This window comes from Syzygium oleosum, unplaced genomic scaffold (genome assembly GCF_021117445.2).
Source record: "Syzygium oleosum isolate NSW1041296 unplaced genomic scaffold, Sole_v2.1 Sole_v2.02, whole genome shotgun sequence".
Lineage (NCBI taxonomy): Eukaryota > Viridiplantae > Streptophyta > Magnoliopsida > Myrtales > Myrtaceae > Syzygium > Syzygium oleosum.
In genome coordinates this window covers 8,903,734-8,929,027 of record NW_026607486.1, presented here as the reverse complement: position 1 = coordinate 8,929,027, position 25,294 = coordinate 8,903,734, and the positions used below count along the sequence as shown (strand labels likewise).

At 38.4% G+C, this 25,294-nt stretch overlaps 1 protein-coding gene and 1 non-coding gene across 2 annotated transcripts; one reads left to right on the top strand and one right to left on the bottom strand.

Moving 5' to 3' along the window:
* Positions 1–5,473: 5,473 nt before the first annotated feature.
* On the top strand, positions 5,474–5,546 carry TRNAE-CUC (transfer RNA glutamic acid (anticodon CUC)). The gene has a single exon. It is a non-coding gene; the product is annotated as a tRNA-Glu (tRNA).
* A 927-nt stretch (positions 5,547–6,473) lies between these two features.
* LOC115689498 (beta-galactosidase 5-like) lies at positions 6,474–11,764 on the bottom strand. Its single transcript, XM_030615570.2, has 18 exons — positions 11,241–11,764; positions 11,009–11,104; positions 10,785–10,897; positions 10,632–10,698; positions 10,420–10,512; positions 10,015–10,158; positions 9,832–9,920; positions 9,633–9,738; positions 9,393–9,480; positions 9,128–9,246; positions 8,807–8,971; positions 8,207–8,385; positions 7,985–8,094; positions 7,768–7,877; positions 7,546–7,656; positions 7,343–7,456; positions 6,755–6,957; positions 6,474–6,655 (listed from the first exon to the last, which is right to left on the bottom strand). Exons 1-18 carry the CDS (start codon positions 11,409–11,411, stop codon positions 6,538–6,540), a joined length of 2,196 nt encoding a protein of 731 aa, XP_030471430.1. The 5' UTR covers positions 11,412–11,764; the 3' UTR covers positions 6,474–6,537.
* Positions 11,765–25,294: the final 13,530 nt, after the last annotated feature.

The following is a 25,294-nucleotide window of genomic DNA, read 5'->3' as shown; positions in this document are numbered from 1 at the left end:
CCCGTGACTATTATGTCATCAACATACACCAATAATGCTGTAACTCCCCCTGCGTCCGAATGTTTTATAAAAAGTGTATGATCTCCCTGGCTTTGTTTATACCCAGATGCCTTCATGACTCTAGCAAACCGTCCAAACCAAGCTCTAGGTGACTGCTTGAGCCCGTATAGTGCCTTTTTAAGTCTACAAACCTTTTCTGTTGTTTCCTGTCCTTCAAAACCAGGTGGAATGCTCATGTAGATTTCCTCTTCCAAATCTCTGTGTAAAAATGCATTCTTTACATCATACTGTTGAAGTTCCCAATCAAAATGAGCAGCTAAGGACAGTAAAATTCTTACGGTATTCATTTTAGCCACTGGTGCGAATGTCTCTTGGTAATCCACTCCATATGTTTGAGTGTAACCTTTTGCAACCAATCTTGCTTTGTACCTCTCTAGAGAGCCATCTGCCTTGTACTTTACAGTGAATACCCACTTGCACCCAACTAGATTTTTCCCTTTTGGCCTATCAACAATTTCCCACGTTTTATTTTTTTTCAGTGCCTTCATCTCTTCTACCATGGCATTCCTCCATTCCTCTTTTGACAATGCTTCAGACAAAGTGTTAGGGACAGCAATAGAGTTTAAACTCACAATAAAGTTTTGGTATGGTGATGATAATCTATTAAGGGACACATAATTTGATAGTGGATAAACTGGTTTCTTGGTGCACTCTCTAATCCCTTTTCTAACAGCAATAGGTAAATCAAGATCAGCCTCAGGTGTATCATTAAGCTGTTTATTCAAAGGAGGTTCAGGACATACTGTGTTCTCATTGGCAGCACCCGGAGTGGCATTTTGGACCTGCTCTTGTGTTGGAACGGATGTCCTCCTTGAATACACCTGAGAAAATCTCACAGAATCATGGATACGAGTTGGACTAGTGGAAATAGGAACAGAACCAGGTTGAGTTGGACTAGTGGGAATAGGAACAGAATCAGGTTGGTGTGTGGGAGATTGTGGTGGGCAAGAGATAGGATTCAAGGTAGGTTCATGAGCTACAGTGGACGAGTTTGGGTTGACAGGGACATTGGACAGTAAATCCAGGTTATCAATAACACCATGGCCCTTATCTTCCATGACTGAAATCTCCCCCTGAAGATAAGGTTGTGAAAAATAGGGTTTATTTTCAACGAAAGTGACATCTGCAGAGAGATAGAATTTTTTGGAAGGGGGATGGTAACATTTATAGCCCTTTTGTGTTTGTGAGTAACCAAGAAACACACGTTTGATTGCGTGAGGATCTAACTTTCCTCGTTGATGATGATGAATGTGGACAAAGGAAGTACAACCAAAGACTCGAGGTGTAAGACCATTAGATGTACGAAAGTGAGGATAGAACTGAGAAAGAACTTCCATAGGAGTCTTGTGGTTTAATGTACGTGAGGGTTGTCTATTGGTCATGTACGTGGCTGTAAGAACAGCTTCCCCCCAATATGTTTTAGGAACTTGCCCGTGAAACAATAGGGCACGAGTTGTGTTAAGGAAAAGACCATTTTTTTCTTTCAGCAACCCCATTTTGTTGGGGTGTATTCACACAAGATGATTCATGGATAATACCTTCCTTTTGAAAATACGAGGACAGTACTTGATTGAAGTAATCTCTAGCATTATCAGATCGAAAGACCTTGATCTTAACCCCAAACTGAGTTTGAATCATGGAATGAAAGGAAGGAATAATGCTACTCACATCGGATTTATGTTTGAGTAAGAAAGTCCACGTGATCCTAGAACAATAATCAATTAAAGTGACAAACCAACGAGCTCCAGAGATGTTTGGAATTGTGGAAGGTCCCCAAATGTCACTATGGATCAAGTCAAAAGGATTAGAACTACGACGATTGCTAATAGGAAATGGTACACGATTATGCTTGGCTAACTCACAAACATCACAATGGAAATCTTTAATATTCAAACCTTTAAACAAGGATGGAAACATAATACTCAAGACTTGAAAGGACGGATGACCAAAACGAAAATGATGAAGCCAAATAGCTTCTTTATTTGAAGTACCAAGAAACGATGAAGATAGAGTATTCATGATTCTTCTTGCAGTGAGAGGTGTCTCAAGGTAGTACAGCCCATTTTGTTCCTTAGCAAGTCCAATCCTCCTCTCCGAGTCCTGATCTTGAAAAACACAGTAGAATGGGTAAAAAATGACTTGACAATGAAGATCTTTTGTGAGTTTTTGTATGGATATAAGATTGGTAGACAGTTTAGGGACAGGAAGAACATCTTTAAGGACAAGATTAGGTGTGATAGAAATATCTCCAATCCCTGCAACAGTCGCAAGAGAACCATTTGCCACAATAATCTTCCTATTGCTAGGACAAGGTGTGTAGGTGCTGAAATGGGATGAGATATGAGTCATATGATCGGTAGCCCCCGAATCAACAACCCAAGAATTACCTGAGAGTGCTAGACAACATGCACCAGAGGGTTTATTAAGAGACCCTAACAAACCTCTTATTTTCTCAATTTCTTCACTATTGAAGGCTGTTTTCTCCTGAACTTCTTCGTGACTAACTTGCTCAGTTAGGTGGACCCGGGCCTTGACTGTGTTGCCCGATTCACCCATTCTCGGCCTGAAGTAGTTGGTTTGCCATTCAGTTTCCAGCATTACTCCTTTGTATGTCTCGGTTTCTTGCAATAGGCACACCACAAGTTGTCCCGGTTGTCTTTCCTTGGCAAGTCACCCTTTTCATCAACCTTTTTGATTGTCAAGGCTGACCCTTCTACTATTTGTGGTTCGAGCATGATGGATCGACAACTTTCTTCTGCCCGGATCAAGGAAATTGTTTCCTCCAATGATGGCACTTCCTCCTTGCCAAGTATTTGAATTCTGACTTGGTCGAATTCAGAATTAAGCCCGGCTAAGAAATCGTAGACTCGATCCTTTTCAATAAGATTCTTCAGAATGACCGCATCTTCTGGACACCGCATATGGAGTACTCGATAATGATCGAGTTCTTGCCATAAGTTCTGCAGAGAATTAGCATACTCAGTAACAGTCTTACCTCCTTGCTTTGTCCCACTGGTTTTCACCTTAATTTCATACACCTGGGCTGCATCACGAGCCTTTGAGTACGTCCGTTGGATGGAATCCCAGATCTCTTTTGCTGTTAATAGAAACATACAAGTATCGCTTATGGCTGGTTCCATGGAATTCCATAGCCATGACATGATCATGGAATCAGCCTCATCCCACGCATCGAAATCAGGATCTCCTAGTTTGGGTCCTGTCCCAAGCAGATGGCTGAGTTTTCCTTTGCCCTTCAGATACGTCTTGACAAATTGTGACCACTTGAGATAGTTCTTCTCATTCAAAACGAGGGCTGGTCTGATATTCTGAAGATCACCTGTCATGTGTGTTGAGGCGACCTCCTCCAATGGTTTTTTGATAGAAGGGGTCGGATCTGTGGTTTTCGGTGTGATTTCGGAATTGGACATTTTTGGAGAGTAAAGGTCAGGAAGGAAACAAGAGTAGTAGTGCAGCTATGAAGCCTGCATTCGAAGGAAAAATTTCCTGGAGAATAAAAGACAGCAATGAAGGCTGTAATTTGGAATCCAGAAATCTAGCCTAGAGCTCTGATACCACGTGGAATTTTTAGATGGAGAGAAATCCTTTTTCTCATTCATTTTTACTACTTCTTTACATTGTCATAGTTATAGACTAATACACAGAGGAGTCCTAGCAAACAAAATAGGAAACAAAGCCTAAATAGGAGAACAGCTACAATCCCACGATTTGTGGGATTTAACCAGAATAAAAAAACTCCTAAATAGGAAAAAATCTACTCCTCTCAATCAGTCAATTTTCCTACATATTTACAGCCATATAATCTGGATATTTACAGCTCGACAATATGATATTGAGTTGAAACTTTTTGCAATTTATAAACTTTCCTCTAGTTTTTCATTTGTACTCAATGTCACTGAGAATCACCGATTTACTTCCTTCAGTTTTTCTACTTTTTTGTTTTCTTATTTTCCCCAATGTCACTAAGCACTGGCTTTATGCTTTTTATCTGTGAGCAGCTTATGAGAATACTTTATTTATCAATGAAGATTATCTCAGATATATGTCTGGAAGATGGAAAAGATGCAGAACACAGGTGCTCCATTCTCATTTAGTCGTCCTCTGGGGCCATGCGAATTTAGTTGTTCTGGTTGCTCGGTTTCTGTTCGGTTTTTTCCTTTTTTGTTTGGTTTGGTGCCCTTTGTGGACGGTATAATGTTCCATAGATGAATTGTTCGAATGGCACGGTAGCGTGAATTGAAGATTGAGAAGTGAATGGTTTTGCTATCATGGATTTGGTGTCGCAAAAGGACGGGTAATTCGAAAGGGATCTCACCAACAGGGTGCAAACAGAAAAGATGAAGTGGAGATGTGTCTGGTGTTTCGGACATTCATCAAATGCTACTTATAAAAAAAAAACTGTAAGATTGATAGTTAGTAGCAATGTTCTATGGCACAGAGGGGTTGGGCAGTTAAGCATTAATAGGTGCACAACGGCGTTAATGGGAAGTACTTAATTGTACAAATTGGATAGATTTTAAGACTTGATTGCATTTTGTGAAAGTTTTAGGATCAATTGCACTTTCACTGCAAGTTATAGGACTTCTAGCGCACTTAATCTTAAGAAAATTCTGTAAGATTGATAGTCGATAATAGCAATGTTCTATGGCACAGAGGGTTGGGCAGTTAAGCAATTAATAGGTGAACAAAATGAGTGTAGCAGAAACGAAAATTCTACTCTAATTTAGGATAAGACGAGAGATTCACTTTTTGATAACTTGGTCTTAATCCGGAGATAGAAATGCGAGCTGGTGCATGGGAAACCTACAAAGAGATGAAAGGGGACGGTATAATGGATCTACAGAATTGAGCTCAATGGCATAACGGGATCGGTATAATGGATCCCACACAGCGGGAATCGTGACGTGGCGTTAGTCATCGTTGTATAGGTCGTCGCTACTTTTAGAAAACATCCAAGGCCATCGATAATCCATCATGTCATCACATTTGTTCGTTTCAAAAAATTTGCCATGCATTCATATTATGATGGAATAACGACACACACGGTCCCTTTATATGCAATGTGATCCCTGAACTTTAGCTTAATGTATAATGTCGTTCCTAAATTTTCAATTTGTTCAATATGATTCCTCAATTTTTTATAAATGTATAAACTAGTCCCTCCAATGTTATCCTTCAATTAATTTAAGTTGTGGACAACATTGAACATTATCATATGGTCTAGGGATTAATTTGAACATATACCAAAATTTTAAGGATCATATTGAATAAATTAAAATTTTATAGACCATATTGCTATTGGGTTAAAGTTCAAAGATCATTTGTATCATTTTCCTGTGAGAGTATCACAACAATTTATGATTATATATTTCATAAAGAGCGAAGTAAACACAAATCCGTTGTAGTCTAGTTGGTTAGGATACTCGGCTCTCACCCGAGAGACCCGGGTTCGAGTCCCGGCAACGGAATTTTTTCTTTTTTTGTCTCCTTCCTTTTGCGTCTTTGAATTTTGTAAGGTGGGCTACTATATCTTCTGCCTTCTGCAATAATTCTCCCTTGTCTTTTGCAAGAAGCTGTGTGGATTACGCGAAGCAGGTGGTCCTAATGCAATACTTGTTCTCTAAGGAGGACACAGGAACATAAATCCCATTCGCAAGAGCTTCCCTCTAATGAAACTCCATCTACTGATGTGCAGCTGTAAGATGGAGTTACAGCACAAGCAAAGAAAGTTGCTGAATTCAAGCCGACACGGATAGGGTAAGTCGCTCTGGGTACAAGAAAGAACTTCCTCATTGCAAACGACGAAGCCAGATTCGCGAATGACTTTGTTCCCGGTATACTGAAGGTGACAAATGAGTATCATTCTGAGCTAACTTGGTGACCAGTCTCGAAAGCTCTTGCCCTTAATGTTGTTAATGGCCCATTGCGGTTCGTGAGTCTCCAACTACTCGGGACTTCCCTTAACAACGCATCGTGCTTGGAAAGACGATCCAATCATCTCTAGAAAAGATGTGCACAGAGCACAGGTATGATCTATACGAGCGTTCCGTCATCGAATGTAACATGATCTTGGTCATTCATGCAGTAATTCTTCCGGCAATAGATTGCCCGACTTCCGAGTTCGTTCTCTGTCTCTTTACAGAATGCGGGTCATCTTTTCGCTCGCACTTTAATTGCTGGGGTTTATATAATACTCACTCTAGACTACATACAAAGATTTCTAGGGTGAAGCCTGATAGGCCATCTCATCTGCTAGACAATACAGGCCTTGGAAATGAGCATAGACAGTTTCCTTGTGACCATTTTGAATGGTCTTGGGGTGTTAATTCACACCCACAAATGCTGCAAAATGAGGCGATTCGTTGTCTGTGCTAATCATATAACGACTTCTGTAGTTAGTCTTGAAAAAATATATAAATCCTGAAAACGTGTATATTGGAGTGCAACTCAGTTCGATTATTATTCACCAATCACCACTCTTTTGACGAGAGTGATCCTCGAAGCGTCCCCACCAATTTCCTCGAAAACTACCAGCAAATTGTTGGCTGGTCTTAACCAGGACCGCGGAACGTGGTACCTGTAAAACACGAGTAGCGGTTAGATGATCAAAGTCCTAATGTTCAGTTCACTGACCTCTCGTCACGTTGGTTTTATGGTTTCATGGGGATGTTTTTACCATTGTTGAGTGGGGTGTCCACATCGGAATTGGCACTTGATGGGCCGAAACGTGCCGGAGTAACTGCATCCGCGGCAATCTCCGTTGGCGCGTACACTCCAGTACCTTCCAAGGCTCTGCCCATTGACCCAAACTTGACCTTTCCCCATACTTCCCATGTCGAGGGCCAGAGGTTCATCTCCTTCTGGTGCATCAAAATAGGCCTGCACATTCGAGCAGAAAATTAAATGGCAAATGCTCTCAACAACTGAAGCAAGAAGAAATTCTCTATCCCGGTTGATTTGAGGGAAACAAAACATACAAATTTACATGACATTCTGTTGCAAGTGATATGCAACTTTGAGTTTAGAAGAACTGCGAGCTGTTCTGTGGACTGCATCAGATTCGGGAACAATGAAAAAAAGAAAAAACAGAAAAGACATGCTTCACAAATCGAAATTGAATTTTGACTACGGTATATGACGACATTAATAAGTAGCTTCTTTCTTCCCATATGCATACTATCATGCGCCTCCTCCATCATTCCTCAGCACGAAGAACATTAATAGTGTCTCAATTGATAATGCACCGAAATAGCGTAACTCATACCTTATACCAAGTAAGAGGCTGTCGTTTCACCGAGACTAATGACTCTCTTGTCCAATCAACTGACTGAATGGAACTCGGAGAATACAGGGTCATCGATTCTCCTTTAAGCCCGATCTGAAGAAGCATTTGCCAGGTGGAGGTTTTACCAAGTTCTCGAGTCTGATAACTAATTGCAACTAGAAGAGAAGTCAATACGTTTGTACCTTGTACGACCACTTTTGCCATGACAAGTCCTTGTTCCCTTGATCAAGCCCTACCAATGTCACTGGTCCCAAGATGCCGGTGCTCCATGTCTCGAAATGAGAGCCAATGTTCTAGAATCACCAGGGCGACGCAAAATGTGATAGCGCAATTTAGGATAAGTGCACATTCAGAAAGCTTCTACTATTGGACAAAATTCTAAAGTGAAGTTTTCAAAGACCAACTTGTAATCCAACAGTGGCGCTGAGAAGTGAAATTTGGTTGGTCCCGCCTCGCAAGTCGATGTCCACTGCTAAATCAGATCTCCTCTTTTCCCTAGTGCCGAATGCAGAACCTACATTACAGGCCACCAATGTATCAGTGAGCATAGCAGCAAAGTTCATTTCGTCCATTCTATTTTCATTCTCATGAGCAAAAAAGAAATGAGACAAGAAAATGCACCTGAAAGATGTCCATTGACGAAAATGTGCGTAGCATGGCCCGTGGACTGAACTTTGAGAACTGGGCGTTTCCCTCCTCTTAGTATTGATTCGGACGAACTAATATGGACACTGGAGCCAACACGGGAAACAAGCAAAAATGTTCACAGAAAGATGAAAGCAATCTTTCCAATTCATGTTTTTCCCATCATCATGTTTGAGCGGCGTAGTAATTTGATCTCACCTGGTTGTGTACCAGAGGTAGTCACTAGCATCTCTTGTTATGTTCAGCTGCTCGAGGAGACCAGTCGCGGTGATGGTGGAGTCTTCATTGAGGGAATACACTTCCTCATTGAATGTCTCCCAAGAGTGGAGTCCTGCTTTAGTGGACAACATTTGCACTTGAGTTGTTTGATGCTGAACCTGTGCATTTAGGATGTCGAAGGGCTTATTAGTTTCTGCACGTGCACTAAACTACAAGACATGATAGGGAGTTTACGTCTCTTCGTGAGTTTGGCCTTTCAGTTCCCCCTTTCCATAATAATCGCGCTCATTGTTGAGATCGCATTATGAGTTACAAGACTCACAACCATAACAGTCAACACTGGATATTCTAAAAACTCAGCGTAAGAAAATGTATATTATAGCTTGACTTAATTTCACTATTGTATATGACTACATACACATCTGCATATACTCCATCCTCAAAAATAATTGCTTCATTCTAGTTAAGAAACTACTGTTATCTGCATTCTGCAGGTCAATTTTCTTTTTGTGGGGATAAGGTTAGATTCAAATGGTTTCCCTTTGACAATGCAAGTCAAGCCACTACCACTCTACTTACTTTGGCTGTGTTGAAGACGACATCGATGCAGTTGGAGAGAATGCTGATGGACCAAGGCGGCAAGTCGTAGTGCCTTCCCCTGAAAGTCACTCTTGCATCTGAGTTTGTGTGGTAGTTCGAGAGAAACGCCGCGCAGCCTCCCGAATTAGACGAAAAAACATGCGCCTGCCCACCAAATATTTTTCCATGAAGCGGAAGAAGTGGCGAAGTGCCAAATTGTTTCATAAAAGATGGTCCCTTTGATCTTCAATCATATGATATGAACTAGTATCACTGGTTTTTCAGTGTTTGCAGACCATTCGCTCAAAGAAGGTCCTGTACCTGCTCATAGTTCCCGAGGGACTGCACAACGGGGTCAGCATTTAGAATGGCTCTCTCACATCTCTTAATGGCATCATGTAGTTCCTTCAAATGACCATACTTAGGTTGCCTGATCAGTCCTAGCAATCAATCACCACATCGTGAGAAATAGACAATAGCCGAAGAAACAAATGAATGGAACGAAAAACGACTTTTATAGTCCAATACTTTGTGCAGGAAAAGTAAAATCAGACTGGACCGTGCATCTGCTTTAGTCTACTCTCACCATATTCATCAATCGGAGCATCATAATCGTAACTTGTGGTAATGAAGGGGCCTCCAGAGGTTCTGCCAAAATTGGTTCCTCCATGGTACTGCAAAAACAAGTATGTCTGTGCTTTAGAGGCATTGAACTGGACATAAAATCAGAAAGCCGAAATCGGTAAAAGCACGACTGCATTTCTGGGAAGTGACTAGAAGGAGCCGAAATTGATAACAGCATGGCAGGAGCATCAATATCACTGACCATGTAGTAATTAACGAGGGAGCCTCCCTTTTGGACGAAACGAGCAACTGCAAATGCCAAATCCTCGACCGGCCTCTGATAAACCGGGCTGCCAAAATCCGTAAACCTGCGCAGTTTAAGGGGAAATTTCAGCTCGGTCTACTCTACAACACTGCTTGAACATCGAAAGTTTCAGAGACTTGGGTACTCGTGAAATTACCATCCACTCCAAGCCTCGGTCCATAATGTCGGTTTATATGGTCTGTTGGGAGAGAAGTAATCACAATAAAAGCCATTGCATGTGTTTATCTGCCACATAAAGTTTTGCGGGAGCCCGAAAAACTAATTAATTAGCGGTCGACAAGACGTCTCGCATATTGCTAAACAAAGATGACGTGTTTACCACCGGGTCAGGAGCATCATCTTCCTTGCACATCACCCACGGCACTCCTGTGCCCATTCCTACAGCCATTTTCGCCGCCCAATTCATGTAGGCATTACCGGCAGCTCCGAAAGCCTTGCGTTCTGTCTCGTACTCATTCTCAATCTGTTATGAAGGACATTATTACCAAGAAGATTGGCCAGATCAGATAAAAGGATATATCACATAAGCCATTGGAGAAATTAGACTAATACACTATATAATGCAGGAGTTTTGCCATCGATGAGGACGAGCAAATGTCTATGGATTCCATTGCGGCAAAATTCATACCAGCGAGCATCAAGAGGGTGATTCGGAAGCTTGAAAAAGAAATTTTAGGTTCGAAAATATTTCGTGTCGTCCAATGACAGAGATCAGAGGTAGCACCTGAGATAGGATGATGGGGCCTCCTTGAGAGTGAAACAGGTTTTCACTCTTCATCATCTGGACAATCTTTTGAGTGAATTTTTGCATTGCCGACTGCAGCATGTAAGAAAGCAATCAAGCATTATAAAAGTGAGCCAAATCCTCCGATAAAACTAATTCGAGAAGCATCTCTCTCTCTCCATGCGTGCACACGCGCATCCACTGATACACACCTTGAAGGGCTCATTGTCTGTTCTGAAGCTAATGCCCCGAAAAAACTTCAACCACACAGGTAATCCCCTGAAATGTCATAGGAAACACATTACAAATTACATCGAACAAGCGCGAAATCTTCACAAAAGGAAGAAGAAACTGTGACCGTTCACCCGAAATTCCACTCTGCACAAACGTAAGGCCCGATGCGGAGATGGACGTATAAGCCAGCTTTCTGGACAGTCCTTACAAACCGAACCAAATCGTATTGCCCCTCAAAATTATACTACAAAACTCAGCACGTAAAAATCACTTAGCACGAATGAATCGAACCTAATGATGAACGTGCGTAAACCCAGATTAATATGAGAGAATATGTAAGTAAAGAAAGAAGTACATTGCCAGGAGAAGGCTCATGAACATTCCAAAACACATAGGTGTCAACAACATCCAAACCACCCTCTTTTGCCTTCTGCACAAGACCTTCCCACATCTGCATTGTTTGAACATAATGTTCAAGAAATATTCACAAAACACCAGACATTTATAAAATCATCAACTGAGCTCAAAGAGAAATAAAAAAGTGAAAAAATGGGGGGAAAAAAAAAAGAGAGGCAAAGTGTACAAACCTGAGGGGTGCTTCGGGGGTAATGAATGGAGCCAGAGAAGAGAATCCTCCTCTGACCATTGATGATGAGAGCCTTGCCATCATAAGTGACATCGCCGCAATGTGTCAGTGATAGAGTCGCACACAGCAGCACACAGGGCAAGAACCACTTGGGAGCTGAGGCAGCTGCCATTGGGTTTGGTTCTTTTCCCCCTGAGGAGGGAAAGGGAAAGAGAGAAGGTTGTTGTAGTGACAGACACTGAGCAAAGAATCTGGAAAAAAAAAGAAAATCTGTGGAGGACAAATGGGGTTTTAGTACAATCCCTGTGTCTTGAAGAAGCCTCTATATGGAAATCATCATCTAGAAGATTATGTCATCTGCATGTTAGATAGAATAAAATAATCTAAAAGAAGAACCCACGACCACATTTCTCTCTCTCTCTCTCTCTCTCTCTGTCTCTGTGGAGAGTATGACAATGAATTATGAAGCTTTTCTTTGATCTTTTTCGTTTTTCAGCTCAAGTTTCTTCATTTTCTTTCTCTTTTTTTGAGGGCCAGATCCTCAATTTGTTGCTAGAAAGTAGTTTTTCCGTGATTGCAGAGATAAGAGTGAAAGGGGGAAAGTCCCCCCCTTGCAGGAAGAAAATGTGCTGAAATCACTTCGAATAGAAACAAGGCTCCTTTGAGTCCAAACCATACTTTTGTGCTGCTCTGTCCTGAAACAATTTGGCCTTGATGGATAGTACTTTTTTTTTCTTGTTTATGAAAAAAATTGAATTTATGTAATTTGGTATTTTTATTTTTTTTTCAATAGACAACTCCAAGTAATAAGGCTTTTTTCTTTAACTTATTATCTAGGAGTGATATATGTGCCATGCCATAATTTCAGCAACAGGACAACTGATAAATTGATGTCAAAAAGTACCTAGTATTGTCACAAAAGGATTCTTTTAAAAAGTGCTAAATAATCATGTGAATAAATAATGTAATTCGCAATGCAGCTGACTATTTTCGCATCATGCTTAAACTTTGAGAATCCAATATTTCCTCATTAAATATGTTTGCCGAGTTAGGAGCACTTGTCAACAAGATTCGTCCCAAATCACGTAAGATGGACTCTTAAACTTCACGAAGATCTTGAGCATAACCCAATCAAAAGGCACAACTTTTGCATGACCGATGGGGGATCTCATCACGTTGAAGAGGCAGTAGAACCCATGTAAGTCTTATTCACGAGAAACAATAAGCGTTCGAATCCATCTTTGGGGGGCCTCATTACGGGACTAGACATGTCCAAATCCATGTTCGCATCGGCCAGGTCAATCACAACCCTCTGTCATGGGGAACCCATGTGGGTCTCAAAAAGATCGGCGGTTGTGATCGTGCATGGTCCACAGATTACGGTCTTTGCAATCTTTGTCCCCAATAGCATCATGGGCGCGCGCGAAAGCTACTTCCATGGCCACCTAATATCACAAGTTTGGCATGGATCAGAAATGGCAAATCCCATTAGGCAGGGAGAGATGAACCGATGGAAGCCGGATTGCTTAATTGTCTCTACCATTAAATGTCAACAAGAACAGCCATGGAAAGTGATGGAACAAGAACATAGGATGCCCAACATCGGCTGCTCTGCCCCATGATGCATGCACGAAGCTTTATTTTTCCTTTTCGTTGACAAAAACGGACAATCCACCCTCTTTTGTCCTGAGCTGTCTGGCCCACACATGGGAGAGCACCGATGCCCATAAATCACCCACCACGCACAACCGTAGAAAGGCATGGCTTCTTCCCGTGACTTTTCCCTCCTTTTTCGCTATCAATTCTCCACATGTTTTCGGGAGAAAATTATAAAAAAAGTCGTAACTTATTGCATTTTTGCCAATTCAGTTCTAAACTTTTTGACGATTTGTCAATATAGTCCTTTGGACCAATTTTGTTTGGAAAATGCCGATGTGGCGGTCTAGCCAATGTCGGCCATTTTATGTGACGTGGCCGATGCGGACGTGGACAATTTTTTAAAAATATTTCTGGATTTTTTTTTCCTTTTTCTGTTTTTTCCTTTTCTTTTCTTTTCGCAGGTGGCTAGTCTCAGGTGATGGCCGGTGAGGTCTGGGTGAGGGCAACCCTTGCCCGATCTAGTGAGGGTGGGCCTTGCTTGTGGTTCGCGAGGGCGGCCCTCGCCAGATTGGGCCAAGGGTCGCCTCGCCTGCGGTCAATGAGGACTTGGACAAGGGGGCCTCGCCTAGATCTGTCGAGGTTCATTGCCTCGCCAACAACAATAAAGAAAAAAAGAAAAGAGAAAAAAGAAAAGAAAAATAAAAAATAAAAATAAAAAAAATTGCAAAAAAATTGTCCAATTCAGCGCTGGCGATGCCACATAAGACAACCGGTTTCCACATTAGTGGTTTTTGGCCAATATTGATCAGATGGACTACATTGGCAAATTGTCAAAACTTTTAGGACTAAATTGGCCAAATTAAAAGATTTATGACTGAATTAGCACAAATGCAATAGATTTAGGATTTTTTTGGTAATTTCCCCTATATTCTTGGACGAGGCGGGCCTTGCCTTGATTTGGCGAGGTTCATCGCCTTGATGGCGCAACACATAAAAAAAAGGGAAAAGAGAAAAAATAATTAATAAAATAATAAAAAATTGCAAAAATTGTCTACGTCAACACTGGCGGTTCAACATAGGACGACCGACGTCCACATCGGTGGTTTCCGACCAATATTGGCTGGATGGACTGCATTGACAAATTGTCAAAACGTGTCAGACTAAATTGGCCAAATTAAAAGGTTTAGGACTGAATCAGTACAAATTCAATATATTTAAAACTTTTTTGGTAATTTCCCCCATATTTTTGTCCTAATAGAACTTGAGTGTCTTAAATCTGCCCTTTAGACCATGAGCCCACTTGAGTCTTTTTGCTTGGATCTCGGTCTCCAGATCAGTGTTATCACGATCATTTTATATATGGAATTTACACGAACGACGATTAGGATGGACCTTGATCCTGGCCACAATTTGCCTTTCCAAAAAGAGCCAGTAGGTCAGTTGCCGGCCAATTAGATAGATTCAATCAATGGACAGATCATTGTTATCACGTTCATCAAGCTTGAAAACATTGCTCAAGCTCGCCAATTACTATATGTTTAGGTTTTGCCGTGCCTAGTTTGCCTCATTAGCTCCAAATTTCGTTTAGCGATATACGGGACGAAAATTATATAGTGCGCGGTATATGGAACCCTAATGTACTTGCTAGGGGTCCGGTATTTCTAAACATCGGGTATTTATGTATCCTTTCATGTAAAGTACAAGTATTTCACTAACAAAGCTCCGAACATAAGGTTTCGTCGCAATTCTTCAAGAGCAAGGAAGGAACTTTTGTGCTCTAACTATCAAGGTGAAACTAAATTTTTGTACATGAAGATTAAGTATATACTACTTACCGATTATAAGAAAAAGATCCTAAGAATCTATGTAGTCCTAGAAGATATTTGTAATAATCAAAGTTATCTTCTACATCGATAGCAAAAACTTTACTAATTATAGGGTTAATACCACAAAAAATTTCAAACTTGTACACTTTTGATAAATTTAACCTAAATTAATTTTTTTACCACCAAAATCCCCAAAATGGTATATCTATAACAAATTTACCCTCCATTAGTTTTCGTTAAATCTTACTATCAAATTGCTTTGTTAAATGACACGCGATGGTTGACAGATGTACCAATTTGGTGTTTTATCCCCCGTTTGTCACAGGTATACCAGTTTGAGATTTTTTGTTGTATTAATCCAATTTAACGAAAACTAACAGAGGGTAAATATGTCGCAAATGTACCAATTTAGAGTTTTTTGTGGTCAAAAAATTATTTTGGGAGAAATTTGTCACATGTGTACCAGTTTGTGGTTTTTTATGGTCAAAAAATTAGTTTGGGGTAAATTTGTTATAGGTATACCAATTCAGAGTTTTTCGTGGTATTAACCCTTAATTATAATCACTCTTTTTTCGCAACTTTGAAAGATTTAGCATAATAAGATCCATAAGTCAGAATTTCTCGCGAAAGAATAAAATAAATTTAAAATGCATAAAAAAAGAAGATAGGCTTTTACCTGGTTGAGGCAAAATTCCACTGGTTGGTGAGAGAGAGAGATGTGGGTTTAACCTAATTTTGGACCGACGTACTTTTTGGCAGATTTTGTTAAATGAGTGTTGGTAACTTTGTTTCTTGGTCGTATGTATTCTTCCATTTTAAGCATGCAAATGATGGGGCCGAATGCTTTAGGTGAAGTTGCAGGTATCACTAAATAAATAAATATATATATGGGGTTAATTCTCTTAAAAATCTTCAATTTTTGATCCAATCCCAATTTTACCCCGAGAAAATCCCTAACTTTCGCTCTAATTCTAAATCTACCCACGTGTCTAAGAATCGCTATCAATATCTTCAAGATTATCAACATTATGAGGTAGTTGTTGTTCTATACGAATGCGAGGGCGTTGTTGAAAATACATGTTCCGATAATGAATTTCTGGCGCATCCTGATGTTGATAATTTTGGAGAAGTTTGTAGCGAGTATTGGACGCGTTGGCAGATTCGGGACTAGAATGAAAGGTAAATTTTCTTTTTAAATAAAAAAAAGTTCGGGGTATAATTGGGATTCGATCTAAAGTCGGGATTATTTTGGAACTCAAGCCCATTCAAAGGATGAGATGTCATAGGCATGGATTGGGCCGAGTGGTATGCACACTAGGACTAAACTTGGGCCAAGGAGCAATAGAGTGGTCGAGACTGGGCCCCTAAGCAAGAACCTTGTGAGGAGAAAAAATGGCAAAGATGATGAGGAAACTAGCCACAAACTAACCTTATTGTTTTCTATTAAATGAATCGACCCACCCAAAATTCATTCTGTTTTTTCGAATTCCACAAGGGAAAGAAAAGCTTCTTCAACATAGAACTCTGGCTGCCGAATTGAATGGACGTATATGAAATAAACGCTTTTGAGAATTACATGATAAATTGAATGAAGCGCGGGAAAAAATGTGTAACATGTAATATTCTTTGTTTAGCACGGAGATCCGGCGAAAACTAATGTCTCTAATGCCCCGACATCATCACGAACTTCTCGGCAATGACTCCCCTGTACGTACTTGCCCCGAGAGATATTAGCTTCTGCTATGATAACCTGCCGGCAGGATCGAAACAACCGATACGCGTGTCGACTTGACGAGGCCATCGACCAGTGCTAACTACGCGATTCCATTCCCAACTTCTAAGCGGGGGCCCCGAGCTCGTCGGGGAAGTGGCGAACTCATCGGAAATCCGAAAAGACGTGTTTTCGAGCTCTTGCACTCGTCGTCGACGGAACTCACAAAGCTTCACGTTGGCCCACCGTCGCCAGCATCGACCGCTCCCCCCGCGTTTGGACGGTGTTTGATTTGGTCGGACGGATTCGTGTCCACGTGTCACGCAGAGCGACGATCTCGTGGCATGGTTTTTCTCTTCATGAATACGTGAAAATGAAAATACATAAAGAGACGACCAAGCCCCAAAAAAACAAGATGACGACGTGGTCCCCATCCACGTCATCGATGACGTCATCGTCTTTCCATATGTCAAAAACGTGGGCACACCGTGCGGGGCCCACGTTTCCTTAAGCTTGATTATTTGAAGGGGGGGCAATGCTCCATTTGTCAAAAAAAAAAAAATCAAATCATATCAATCAATCATTCATTAATCTTAGCACAACCTACCAAGCTCAAAGACCCCCGACACCCCAAAAAAAAAAGAAATTAGAGCTATCCACTCCCTCCACGTGTCGCTTTATAATCATCCGAAATAGTCTATGCCCACCACTTATTTTTTATTAAAAAAAGGGCTAATAATATCATATGTATTTTATACTTTCGTTGTGCATTACCAATTCAGCTATGTGAATTAGATCACAGCTAGCAAACTTGCAGTATTAATTTCTATTAGGTTAATGAAAATTTGTTATGGTTGGTGCATGAGAAATATATTCTATTTTTGTGGGTAGGTCTCGTTTCGGTTTGTTTATACTAGTTCTGCGTGCCGGACTAGCCAAGGCCAACTCTTTTATGGAGTTTATTAATGGCCGGTTGGTAAAGAAATTCAAAAAAAAAATCGTACTAACCGCCATATCTTTGGTTCCACATCAACATTAGGAGGAGAAAGAAGCTGATGAGAATGTTTGATAATTGAGGTGAGAGTGCTTGCTCATTGTTTGATGCAAACAACTTTCTAATGCTGTCTTCTTTAGAAATTTATTATAACGATGTCAATTCAGTTCTAAACTTTTTAATTTTGCTAATTTAGTCCTGACCCTTTGCGCGAAATTTCAACGAAGTCTTTCCGGCTAATTTTCATTGGAAATCGCCGACAAGGTGGCGTGCCACGTAGGACGGGCGACGATGACTGGACCACAACGTCGGTGGTTTCCGACGAAAATTAACCGAAATGACTACATTTATATTCCACACAAAGGTTTAGGGCTATGTTGGCAAAATTAATAAGTTTAGGAATGAATTGGCATCTACAGAATAAGTTTATGACTAATTGGGAAATTTTCCCATTTCTTTGATGATTAATTTAAAGATATATATGTTAGAAGGTTCAATTCAAAAGCGTTAACTTGTACATAGAGAGATATCGCATGTATATAAGCTATAAAGAGTATATAAATCCCATAAACAAGAGGGCACGTTAAATTTGACAAACAAGGATAGTAAATTGGGGTAAAACCTAGATCTAATACCATCTTTAAAAAGTACAACGCAAAATTTTAAGTTTACAAGTGGAGTAAGAGAATATAAATCTTGTATAGAAGCGATATGAGATACTTTAACAACTTGAGAGCAAACAAAAGTAATTTCAATTCCAAAAGATGAGTCAATATTCTTAGAAGACTCTGAATCGATTTTACTATTGTTTTTTTTTTTTTTGCAATTTTCTCTCCAATAAAATAGTTTGGCGTGTTCTACTACATGCCGAGCAAAATAGAACGTCTAATTATGGTGGGTACGGTTCATACGAATCATTTGGCATGAGTGAAAAAACAGAAGAGTGAGAATTTTACCTTGTATGAAAATTACTTGAGGTCTCTGCAAAACGAGGACAAAATAGTAAACGATTGAATGGATTTTCGAATTTATTATTAGTGAAATTTTAATATGCCACTGACGGAAAGTTTCCAAAAATTAGATGCGATTTTTCAAATTTAGAATATATTCTTGAGATAACATAATCTTTTTATCATTTCGCTATTTGGAGTTGTCTACGTAATTTCAAGAACCGTAAATATATTAGTGGTGGAAAAAAATTAGTGGTGATTTACGTTTATCTATGAAAAATGGGAATTCGATATCTTGACTTGATCCCTAATCAGATGTTTTAATAATGTTTAGTGTATCGATTATTGCATTTTTAAAAAAGTCTCAATTAATTCTCTTGAGTGTAATCTACTTATCATTATCATACTATACTCAGAATAACTCGACAATATATAGATGAAGAACGATATTAGTCGTTTTAATGCATCTTTAAGTATTGTTTGGGAGAGAAGTTGAAAGCTTAACAACATTGCATGATTAAGGTGCCGTTTTGGATACATTTATTTTTTTCATTTATAAACAATAAAATCATTTAAATTTGATTGGCATTTCTTAATCGAAAGTGGTGTTTGGTTACACCTAACAATAAATGTTTGTTTACATCGTTTTCATTAAACTATGCTTATCATATCTAACTGCTCGTTATACCTTTACAATTTTATCGCTCAATAATAGTTTTGACTCCCATTTTAACTAATTAAATAAAACTAATGCACGTTTTTATATTTATTCTTCAACATAAATAGTGCAATGAGTGTACAATACGTCATTCATCATTCAAATATTTAAAGGATAAGATAAAAAGGAGAAAATTAAAAAAGTAGCACAATTGTGTAAAATTAGTGCAAAACATATTTCTACCTAGATGTATTCACATAGTTAGGTAAAACACAATTCAAAAGACATAATGGAAATTAAAATTGAAAATGAAAATTACTTTATAATTACATTTTCATTAATTTGGAAGTAGTAAGAATGAGTGCGAATGAGTGGATAAAAAAGATAAATAGACATATGGATTACTATTAAGCCCTTTGAATTTGATATCTTTTGTACAACAAAATAAAACATGGTAAGCACACTAACTAATTATTTACGTACATAGCTAAAATTACAAATCATGGAAAGTTACATTTCAACTTCGATATGTCACCAAATTCAGAAATTTTTTAAGTTAAGTTTGATTTCTCATAATTTATTGCCTCTGTTTTATATTAACTAGCAAAAATGCACATGTGTTGCGTGTATACAAAACAAATTGATATTTAAAATATTTTTGCAAAATCACCTTATTACCATAAACTTGAATCATTGATTAATGGAGGGAATTATTGACACAATATATACTAATACATGAAGCAAAGAGAACGTCCTACTTTTAAGATATCAATCATTCCATTTCTTCCCTACATATCCTCAGCTACGTACTTTCCAAATATTGCATTCTTGCACAAATGTGTACATTATTAATTTCATTCAATCCCTCTCATGTGTCAATATTAAATTTTATATCTTTTCTATTCTACAAAACATTCCTAAAGTAATTCAAATCTTGAAAATGTTATTGTATTTCCACATAATGTTATAAACTTTCTTTCTGTTGTGTATTTTTATCACTAATTCCTCTAAGCATTTAATCGTTCAAAATTTTCATAACAAAGCGGTTTCCCTTAAAATTTTTTTTGCCATATTCGCCACGCTTGTGCACATTTGCTAGTACGAAGGAATTGTACATATACATGGGGAAAGAGAAAACTATCCAATATTTGAACTTTTGTTTGTAAAGGCTGCTCATAAGACTGAAAATATTCAAATGCTTAAACTACATGAGAGATAAGATATAATTAAGAGTTTATGTTTTTGCTCGTTCATAGAATATTTCTGAGATAATTAATTGAGAATATTTTGGAAAGAAGAAAAAAAATTGTGGGAAGTCCTCATACTTTGTGTAATAATACATATTACCTCATGGGGCACCTTTGATAATGGGTTCTTGAAATTAGGTCTATCCCCACCTTTTGACATAGGCAAAAGGTTCATTTTTGCCCTTTCTGGTAGCAATCATTTCCAGACACGTCTTAGTTTGATGGTTGAAAAAATTGAGCATGAAAGGATTTACATGTGTTTTCAAATCGTTCTCATCCCCTGGAACAATCTAGCCAAAAGGTAGCAGCTAGTCATCAAGAGGGGTAATTAGGAAGAAATAAAAAGGTTGAGGGTTTTGATTAATAAAATTAGAAAATGAAAAAGGTTAATAACGTTTGGCTGAGCAGTTAAACCTTTAAGCTTGCCTTCACTTGAAAGTCGTGAGTATTAGGTAACCATTTGTATCTCCACGAGGAAATTACCAAAAAAGTCATAAACCTATTGCAATTGTGTCAATTCAATCCTTAATATTTTAATTTGACCAATTTAGTCCTAAACCTTTTGATAATTTACCAATTCAATCCATCCGGCTAATTTTGATAAGAAAACACTGACATGACTCTGCTGGCATTGATAATTTTTATAAATTTTTTTAAAATTTGTATTTATTATTATTATTATTATTATTATTTTCTCTTTCTTTTTGTATTTTAATTGTTGCTGGCGACCTTCGCTAGCCCAGCCATTGGCGAGGGTTGAGCCTCGTCGACCATCGGCAAGGCCCAACCTTGTTAGATTCGGCCATGGGCGAGGCCTAATCTCTATTCAGGTCGTGCCTCGCCCAATCACTAAGCGAGGTTGAAGGCTGCAAGGTTGACCTTGCCAGCGGCTGGGCTGGCAAGGCTTGCCCTCATCGGATTTGGCGAGGGCCGAGCCTCGCTGGCCATGGGCGATTCTTGACCCAGCCCCTTGCAACCCTTGCCAGAGGCTGCGAGGTCGAGGTCGTGCTTCTGCATAGTACATTGGTTAGCCAAAATCATTGTGTAACATCCTAAATTTTATTGTATATATTACATATATTATTTTATATAGAAATAAGATTTATATTTCTCCATGCTGGCATTGATAATTGTCACATGATTCTCTTTGTCTCTGATAACCACAATTTATTAGTCACTTTTCATTAATGTGATTGCCACATTCCTTGGTTTATCACTTAGTTTCTTACCTGTAAATTACATCATTCCTAACATCACTTCTTTTAACTTTAGCCCATTAATGCTCTTTAAGCTTGCAAGCCAAGAGTCCTCATTCATTCTCCACATCTCCCTCATTTTCAACCATAAGTTTAACCTATAGATTTACATGATGCATGACCTCACCCTTTTGCTTCAATAATTACAAATCAAATAATGATTCTTATTCATGCATCTACTTGAGCGATCTTATGCCATCTCCAATCATTATATTCATTTAGCTACTCAAATTATGCGATCTTATGTTATCTCCAATCATTATATTCATTTAGCTACTCAAATTATGCCACTTGTAACGTTTTAATTTGTGTACATCTCTTTATATTCTCCATCAAGTGTTTTAACCTCAATGTCATCATAGCTTTCAACCTTAGTCAACTAAAATGTATTGTTTTTAAGTAAGAAGAAACACAAGTCAAGGCCTTCTATCTCTCATTAATACTTGAAATGATTACAACTCAAATATTACATCTCATTGCTTGGCCAACGATGCTCTCTCTCTCTCTCTCTCTCTCTCTCTCTCTCTCTCTCTCTCTCCAATCAAATCTCTCCATATTTTCACCTTCAATATAGCCACTTGTAGATTATGAATTGGAACATCTATCCCTCTCTTTTACACTTACTTTTTTAACTCAAGCTTATCATTACTTTCAACCTTAGTTACTTATTTTTATCCTTCTATACTTCTTGAAAGTCTTCCAAGAATGTCCCCTCTTGATCATGTGAAGCAATTTCAAGAATCCAAGTTCTAATTAGAAAGCTTTAACTCATTCTTGCATAGAAAGAGAGAGTTCCATGCCACTTTCCTTTCTCTTATATTTCCCACTCTTTTGAAGCAAAGGCAAAGGTCCCACGCTTGTATTTCTAAAGCTTCTGGTTTGATATTTCAAATATTTACAAAGTGAATCTTTGGGCTTCCACTTCATCTTATCAAATTAATTTTATTACTTAAAAAGTTTGGAGGTTGTTAATGTTTGTTTTTGTTCATTTTGCTTTGAAGGTGATTATGGTTTTGAGTTGTCCGAGTCTTTGTTCAAGATAAGTGAAAACTCTAGGGACTAAGTTAGATTGATCTACTTAGTACTTTTGACTTGGTTGCTTGATGTTTGTTAGTTTAGATTTGATCTTAAGTACAAGTAGGTCCCAAGATTGACAAGCAGAGTTATGATGATTTCTTGCCTATATTGAAATCTTTAAGACATGCCTAGAAGGTGTTTGAAAGAACACCCAAATGTTTTGTTGCACCTTTGATGGGAAAGAAGGAGAAAACGGTAAAACAAAACCAAATAGAGACTTTTTAGTAGATTTTGACATGTCTTTGGGCTATTATGTAACTTTGGAGAATAATAGCATGTCTCAATCGAGAAGTTTATTCTTCTCATGCTTAGTATGTGATTGATTATGATTTGGTGGTAATTTAGGTGTGAAAATGTGAAATGGCGAAACCAGAATTGATAATAATATTTTTGTAATTTGACTAAGTTATCAAAATACTAGTTAAGTGTTGTCGATTAATCACGTGATTGACTCTTTGAGTTGTCGATGTTCATACTGTCGATTCTTTGAGTTGTTGATGTTTAAGTGATCAATTTATGAGCATCCGTTCATTAGTTACCGATTACCTATCTATGGCTTCTGATTAAATGATGATGGCTTGGCATGGAAAGATGTGCATGTAATTAATTGTTTATCATTAATTGCATGAGAAATGACAAATTATTGATATGTACGTGGCGTTTATTATGTTGTTATAAAATGTATGTGAATGATGCCACGTGATTAAAACCTTTGCCATGGCTTGTTCGTTACTGAGCAAATTCCCTTGTATGAATATGTGGATGAGACTTTGGAGTTAGCCAGATGTTCTACCGTATAAGACAGTTCTCTCCAAGGTTGAGATGACATGAAATCCTATGATGACATGACTTATGTAGTCATGGTATGACATAGCTTGTATAGCCATAATATGATGTTAAGAAATGACCATCATCATGCAGATGTATAGTAGTGTATTTATCCTCGCTAATGTAGGGACACCTGTGATGAATGGGTTGAGGCGTGGCAAATGGTATAATTGATTCTGTCCCCCATGAGTTGGTAGTAACGATGTCTCGTGAATCGAGATGGTCTTGGCTAGTAATGAATATAAAATCACATGTGTATATCGGTGAGCTACAATGTGGTATATACACATCACAAAATAATATGCCATCTGCTTGCATTTGAATGACTAATCTTATGTAGTGTTATTAATGGTTTCCATCGGAATACATGATAGAAAAGGCAGTGGGTTTACTCCGTCACTGGTCGAACATAAATATCTTGTACTTATCTTGAACTCATGTTATTTTATTGATGTCCTTGCTACTACCAAAGTGGGAAAGTGATGAGAGATTGGAATACGTGGTTGAAGATGTAGATTTTGATGTATATTATGATGCATGCTTATTGAAGATGAAATGTTTGACATGTCGTACTTGGATTAAACGACAAGTGCTTGAATCATATATGATGCGTCTAGTCTTTCTCGAGTGTTTGAATTATTCCGTTACGAATACAAGATTAATTAAGAAATTAGTTGTATTTATATAAACAATGAAATGCATTTCTTGAATTACAGTGATTTATATGAGTTTTTCGTGAAGAAATATTGGTTATTATTATGTTGTGGTGCTCCCAAGTCGAGTGGTAGGATGATATCCTATCTTAGACCTAGGGAGTTCATTTACTGAGCTTAGGCTCACCCCAATATATTTTACAGATTTGTCAGGTTAGGAGTTCAGGGACATTAGATTAGCGCTTCCAAAGATCACTAGTAAGGATCAGATCAGAGTGCTCCGTGAAAGTGGAGATGGGTTTCTGTATATAAGGTTTTGATGTATATTAGCTAAGGTTAAATTATTTGTACAATTGGGGATAAGTTAGTTATTTATCGAAGAATTGAAGTGAAGTTAATTTATATACTCATTCAAGGTTCAAATTTTATCGAAATTCTAGTCGATGATCATCAATTCGAGGCTGACCTCGCAGTCTCTACTAATAGTTGCCAAGGATTGGGCGAGGCTTGACCCTCACCAGATTTGGTGAGGGTGAGCCTCGCCAGCCCAAACGCTGGCAAGGTCGACCTTGCCTAGTGATTGTGAGGCCAGCCAAGCCTTGGGGAGGCCGACCTTGCTGGCCATAATTAAAAATCAGAAAAAAAAAAGGGAAAAAAAGGGACAAATATAAAATAATAATAAATTCATAACATTTTTAAAAAATTAAAAAAATTGTCCACTTCAGCGTCAGCATCATCACGTTAACGATTTTAGGCCAAAATTGGCTGGATTGAATGAATTAACAAATTGTCAATTTAGCACTAAATTGGTCAATTTAAAAGGTTTATGACTGAATTGGTACAATCGTTATAAGTTTAGAACTTTTCTGGTAATTTTTTCCCTTTTATCTGACACCTAAATAAGATGTCCAATGTTTGAATCTCTTAATATACCTTCTTTACATCTCTATCTAATTGATTTAAACATTTTTGTCGCACGCTAAATATCGAATTCTGTATGTAAGAGCTAGTATTACAACATTCATATAAATATTATAAACTTTTAAATAGTCGCCAGTGATTTTTCAATAGGTATCCCACAAATGGACAAAAACCAAAAAGGTAACGGTGTGATGGTAACTCAAGAGAGGGTTTGGGATTCATCTTCACTTATCAAATTCGAATTATATATACATGTCAACTTATATCATTGAAATATTAATATTTTTGTTAGACATACTAAAAAATTGTATTCTAAAAGTGTACCATTTCCATGT

What these genes read in the sequence shown, in the direction of transcription:
- LOC115689498 (XM_030615570.2), bottom strand. Translation starts at nt 11,411, where the DNA reads ATGGCAGCTGCCTCAGCTCCCAAGTGGTTCTTGCCCTGTGTGCTGCTG. An exon ending in ACCGAGGCTTGGAGTGGATG is followed by an intron (nt 9,739 to 9,831) that starts GTAATTTCACGA and finishes TAAACTGCGCAG; the next exon opens with GTTTACGGATTTTGGCAGCC. An exon ending in CCCTCGTTAATTACTACATG is followed by an intron (nt 9,481 to 9,632) that starts GTCAGTGATATT and finishes TTGTTTTTGCAG; the next exon opens with TACCATGGAGGAACCAATTT.